The sequence below is a fragment of the Triticum aestivum genome, chromosome 3D (genome assembly GCF_018294505.1).
Source record: "Triticum aestivum cultivar Chinese Spring chromosome 3D, IWGSC CS RefSeq v2.1, whole genome shotgun sequence".
Lineage (NCBI taxonomy): Eukaryota > Viridiplantae > Streptophyta > Magnoliopsida > Poales > Poaceae > Triticum > Triticum aestivum.
Window position 1 is genome coordinate 4,626,953 of NC_057802.1, and position 5,975 is coordinate 4,632,927.

At 40.1% G+C, this 5,975-nt stretch overlaps 1 protein-coding gene across 1 annotated transcript; it reads left to right on the forward strand.

The window, feature by feature from the left end:
* The first annotated feature begins 3,211 nt into the window (after positions 1-3,211).
* On the forward strand, positions 3,212-5,599 carry LOC123073622 (uncharacterized). Its single transcript, XM_044496692.1, has 2 exons — positions 3,212-4,650; positions 5,496-5,599. The coding sequence occupies exons 1-2, from the start codon at positions 3,366-3,368 to the stop codon at positions 5,540-5,542; spliced, it is 1,332 nt and encodes a 443-aa protein (XP_044352627.1). The 5' UTR covers positions 3,212-3,365; the 3' UTR covers positions 5,543-5,599.
* Positions 5,600-5,975: the final 376 nt, after the last annotated feature.

Below are 5,975 nucleotides of genomic sequence, written 5' to 3' on the forward strand. Positions count from 1 at the left end.
TTCCTCTTATCTCAATATATGCACATATAAGCCAAGTTTCCCATGATTCCCCTCTCTTCTATAAAAATAACCTGCTCGATTTGGCTGCCATGGCAGGCGTCCAAAACTACTGCCATGGCAGGCGTCCAAAACCACTACCATGGCTACCAACTCACGGTCATGCCAACTAAATCTGATGCTTCTGTTGTCCACAACTGTGTCCTTCCCCAAACCCCAAAACTCCCAACGAGTCCTACTTTTCCATAGCTGTGCGATCATCAGAGGGGGTAGAGGAGGGGTCGAGTCATCAGCCGACCACAGAACTCACCTATGGCCATGACGTTGGCGGGCGGGGATAGTGGGGAAACTATCAACTCTAGTGACAAGGCAGGTGGGTGGCGATGACAGCAGTCGGGGAGAGGTAGAGGGAGCTGAGTAGAAAGAAAATAAATAAATCACCTAAGCAATTCCTTCCCGAGAAAACCACCTGATTTAATCATTGACAAGTCATCTCGTCAAGTCAGCACTGCCTATTCAAATACCACCTAAAATTATGTCCAATACCACCTTGGGGTCTAATTGATCCGGTTTTGGAGTCGAGGGGGAAATTGATCCATTGAGGTGGTTGGGGGTGGGGGGCTATACTTTCCTCTACAGACTGTTGAGTCGTTTTCTCCATGAAAATATTGCATCGATAAGAAGTGGGTTGGGCATTGCTGTGGACTTGCACGTGTGACAATACGAACTGATCGACTATTTCTGGGGCCTTCCTGTTTCATACGTAAGTAGCTGGATTATCGACCTACTGCAAATGCCTCTGTAGTCGATCTTAAGATGATGTATCGGCTTAGTCTCTCGGAGGTTTATAGTGATAAGATGTGCGTTTAGAGGGGTGAGTCTATGTGCGTAAGTATGAGCGCCTGCGTTTGAACTATGTATAAAACAAGCAACCTACCTTGTAACCCCACACGCGCCCTGTTCTCTGCCGGTCCATTCAGGTTTTCTTCCCGCCGGTTCTAGAAACATTTTCGAACCTTCTCTGAACTTTTTTATCTTTCCTTTATTTTTTATTTTTCTCTTTTCCCGTTTTTATTTTTATTTATCCTTTTTACATTTCTTTTCAAATTCGTGATTTTTTTCAAACCTTTTGACTTTTCTGAATTCATGAAAATTTTCAATTTGTGGATTTTTTTTAAAAATTGTGTGCAGTTTTAATATCAGAAACAATTTATAAATTCATTATATTTAAAAATACCAGAATAATTTTCAAATTCATGAACACCTTTTCAATTTCAAGACTTGTCTCCACTTTATGAACATTTTTTTATATGCATTCACATTTCTTGAAATTTGGGAATAATTTTTTCAATTAATGTTTTTTGGAATTTTCTGAACATTTCATGAATAGATGAAGTCTTTGGAGAGAAACAATTGTAATTTATGGAGCATTTTTTTGAAGTCATGAAGATGTTTGAAAGTTTAGAACACTTTGAAAATTCATGGAATTTTCTTGAAATTAGGAAACTCTATGAAATTTTCATCATATATTGTAATTTGGATTTTTAAATTTTTAGAACATTTTATGAATCCCTAAATATTTCCTAAATCTGTTATCATTTTTAAATTTGTGAACATTTTTTGAACTTTGCAAACATTTATGAAATTCGTGATTTTTTTCTGAAATTGGGAACATTCTTTTTGAATTCACGAGCATTTTGCGGTTCCACTAGTTCTGTTTGTAGTTTTGAATATTTTTAAATCTGTGTACATTTTCTATTATACATAAAAATTTAATAGTAAAACAGAAAACAAAGTGGATAATGAAAAATAAAAAAATAAATGTAAAAAATGCGGACCACACGAAATTGGCCGGCCTAAATCAGGCAGGTGGGTTGTGTGTTTGGAGGGTGTGCTCCAATCCATACGTGGATTTGGAGGTCCACTGTTTTTTTCACTGACTCAATGGTTTGTTTTCAGTTTACATGTCGTTTCCATGTTTATTACAATACTGAAATGAAAGTAGCAGGGGCAAAAATAGTCAACAAATAAGATGGAGGTCAGGGGCATAGCGGCCAAGTACGACACCATGGGAGCTCCGTGCGTAGGCGCCCTAGAGCCCACAACTCTGGGTGGTCGCCCATGTACTAGGTCACACGACCCTGGCCTTTGGCTGTAGTGCTCCACCTAACCTTGACAAAACGGAAATTCGGAAGCAGATGCAGGACGAATGGACGGTGATCCCTATTTGACGCATTCTGCGACAAACAGTCTACATTTCAAAAAGGTGAATGACCAGGAGATGGATCGACCTAAGTAGTAGCTACCTACTCTATAGAATCCTGGCTTTTAGGAACTTTCCATACGATTCATGTTCGGTTTTGTCCGGTTTTCTGTTTTATTTATTTGTTTCCTTTCCTTGTTTAATAAAATGTTGAAAATTTTAGGAAAAATGCTAGATTTCCTAACTATTCAAATTTTTAAAAACAAACCTTGATTTTGAAAGAATATTCGTGATTTCAGAAAATGTTTAGAAAATTTCGGGGGGGGGGGGGGAGTTTTTAGAAAATGTGTAGATGGATATTAAATATTTTATCAATTTTGTTAAACTTTGTGATTTTAAATAATTTTTTGGCAATTTCAAAAAATGTTTCTCCCTCGGATTTTACTAAATCAGCAATAATTTATATGGATCGGAGGGAGTAGCTTTAAAAAAATATTCGGATTTTTTGAAATATTTATGTTTTTAAAAACATAGTATTTGACAATTTCAAAAATTGCATCACAAAATAATGTTTGTGCATTTTGCAAACAATTATCAGATTTTTCAAAACAAATATTATCAAATTTTTTTAAAAATGCTCACATTTCAGAAATATTTTTTCTTTCCCTAAACCGAATAAGAAACCAGCCAGAAAAAGATGCTCGCTACCATGACCGGTTCACTACCATGCACGGGTTTTATACAGTGCGTTGGTTCGCTACCTCGGGTGGGCTCGCGATGATGGGCTAGCCCAGTCAGGAGTGTGGCGACAGTTTGACGCAATCGAACGGAGTCCAGTACCGTGGAGCAGTTTGAGGGCCGTTGGAATCAATCACGTATAGGACTCCTCAAAAAAAAAAAAAGGAATCAATCACGTTGGGGTCTATGACCGGCTCGGATTAGAACCCATCACCTTGTATAAACACGAACCGTAATTGCTGCTTAATTAGCCTTTCTGTACGTACGTGCGCGCCGGTCAACTCGGCGTAATCAGCTAGTACTAGTAGCTTTGGTCGACCTATACCACGAGTCAATACAAGACTCCTGGCAGTACACCACGTACGTGTGTTCCTTCCCCGAGCGAGCTAGCTACATCTTTTGCCTTGCCCTGGCGGCGTACGTCGACATGAAACGCCTCCAACACAGCGAGGTGGACGCCGGAATATGCCGCCGCCGTAGCCCACGCCTTCATCCCCAAATCCACGCCAGTGATGAGGGTGCCACAGTGGTCAGCCGACGCAGCACGCGTCTCCATCCCCAGACCCACACGAGCGACGACGGAGCCCGAGTAATCCGCCGCCCCCGCGGCTGCCGCGGCAACTTGCTGGACAACAATGATGATATGCTCTGGGAGATCCTACTTCGCCTCCCGCCGCAACCGTCCTCCCTTCTGCGCGCATCCACGGTCTGCAAGCGCTGGCGACGTGTCGCCACAGACCCCGACTTCCTCCGCTGCTTCCGTGCTCACCACCGGAAGGCACCCCTCCTCGGCTTGCTCGTGTGTGGCAACAACCACGAGAAGGAGTTCCACTCGGTCATGGATCCTCCCAATCGCATCCCTCCGAAGCGCTTCATCCTTGGACACTACAATAAACCACGTTACTATGTGCTCAGTTGCCGCCACGGTAGGGTCCTCATTGAAGACATCAAGAGTAAAGAGGTCGTTGTGTGCGACCCCATCACAGGCGAGCAACATCGTCTGTCCGTTCCACCAGAGTTCGACATGAACAATCTCAGCGGGGCCGTGCTATGCGCCGCCGGCGAGCAGGGCCATGTGCACGGCAGCTGCCACTCCAGCCCCTTCAAAGTAGTCATGTTGTCCATGTACATACATAATAATCGACGACCTCTGGTCCGTGTATTCTCCTCAGAGACCGGCAAATGGGGCAATCTCATCTCAATAGAGACTCAACCTAAGACTATTTATGGCCCTTGCAGTTCCAATACCCTTGTTGGTAATGCCGTTTACTGGTTGTCTAGGTATGGGAGAGACGATATAGTTGAGTTTGATTTGGAGGGGCAGAACCTTAGCCTGATCAAGGGGCCTCGCAGGATGAATGATTTTGGCATATGTCAGTGTCAGATTATCCAGATAGATGATAGTATTGTTGGTGTTGCCATTTTATCTTACCATGACATTCAAGTGTGGCGGAGGGAGGTCAATTCTGAAGGTGTTTCCATATGGTTTTCCCAAAGGACAGTTGCATTGCATAACATTCTTAACACCCTTCCTCAAATTTCGGAAACGATACCATGGAACAAACTGATGGGGTATGATGAGGATACCAATGCAATATTTTTATATATGCACAATAGTGCCTATATGATTCAACTCAAGTCAATGCATTCCACAAAACTTGATGTACGATATTCTAGGGAGTACTATCCTTTTAGGAGTTTCTACCTACAAGGTGATCACTCATCCTTTGTCTTTATGTACTAGGAGTAGCCTAATCTGGTTATTTTTGTAAATGATTGCTCACATAGAATTATTGTGATTCTTAATTGTTCACTTACACTTGAACTTAGTATGCAAATTCTAGTAATAAAAACTTAGTAATTTTCCCTATGCTAGATGGATGAACTCATAGCGACATTATTTTAGTATGTGTTATCTTTTGATATGGTTGTTTTCTTTCCTCGAAAATACCTTATCAAAGGTTGAATGTTAACCTAGTTGATACTATGTATAGTTGATACTATGTATGAAATCTCAAGGCTAGATATTTTGTATCCATTATTATTTCTTCTGATTTTGTTACTAAACTTAACTCCAACAAAACAACTTTGGTTCAATACATGCTTACTGAAATCTTAGTGATTTTGTCATTTGTTCATGGCCGTTCATGGCCCCTCCTATAGGTGAATATTTTTCATAATTTTGGTAACACATAGAAATAATTTTATTTTTCATAATTGTGTCTGGTTGATATGATGAAGAATGAGTTTAGATGAGAAAATTCTAGGCTATGCCTTTTCTTCATCTTCTCACTAGCTAAATTATCCATTATGAGGTAGCTAAGTGACTACTTTTATGAATATTACTTACATTTTATAGAAGATGTGGTTTTGTTTATTTATTGCTAGTATCTATAGTGACTTATAACACACCTATAAAAATATGTTATCTAAGTGAATTATTTTGCTTAGGCTATACTTGCCAGCTCATCTTTCTAATTGTCTCATGTTACCCTCTCTTATCAATTTGTCTTTATCGTTGAACTGTTTTTAATTGTCAGACTTCTTATGCTTCTAGGCACAACCATTGCTGGTGGAACTAATGGAGCTAAAAAGTTAGGATGATTTCCTGGTTTGATGTGCTAATGTGCTAAAATGGTTTAGCAGGTAAGAAGATCTTCTTAATATAATTTGTGAGTTTTGAAATGTTTGATTTTTCTCTTTGGAAGATATGTGACAGGCAATGTGGGTAGCGTGCACCCTCAAAATATTGCCCATGTGGATGAGATTTGGATCCGCACATGCTAACAACATAGACAAACAATTAAAATGGTGACGACGCTACGTGTTGGAGCATAAATGATATGTTGATAATCCAGATCTTATATGCCATAGTTCTCCCTTCATTTTCAATATCATAATCCATAAGTTGAAAGTAATATATTAGTAGCCCATTTTTCTATTACACACATTAGTCGGCTCATTTAACTCCATCACCTACAAAATTTATGTGAAAAGGGTGAAGGATTTACATAGTCATAGGTGCTACAATTAGGTT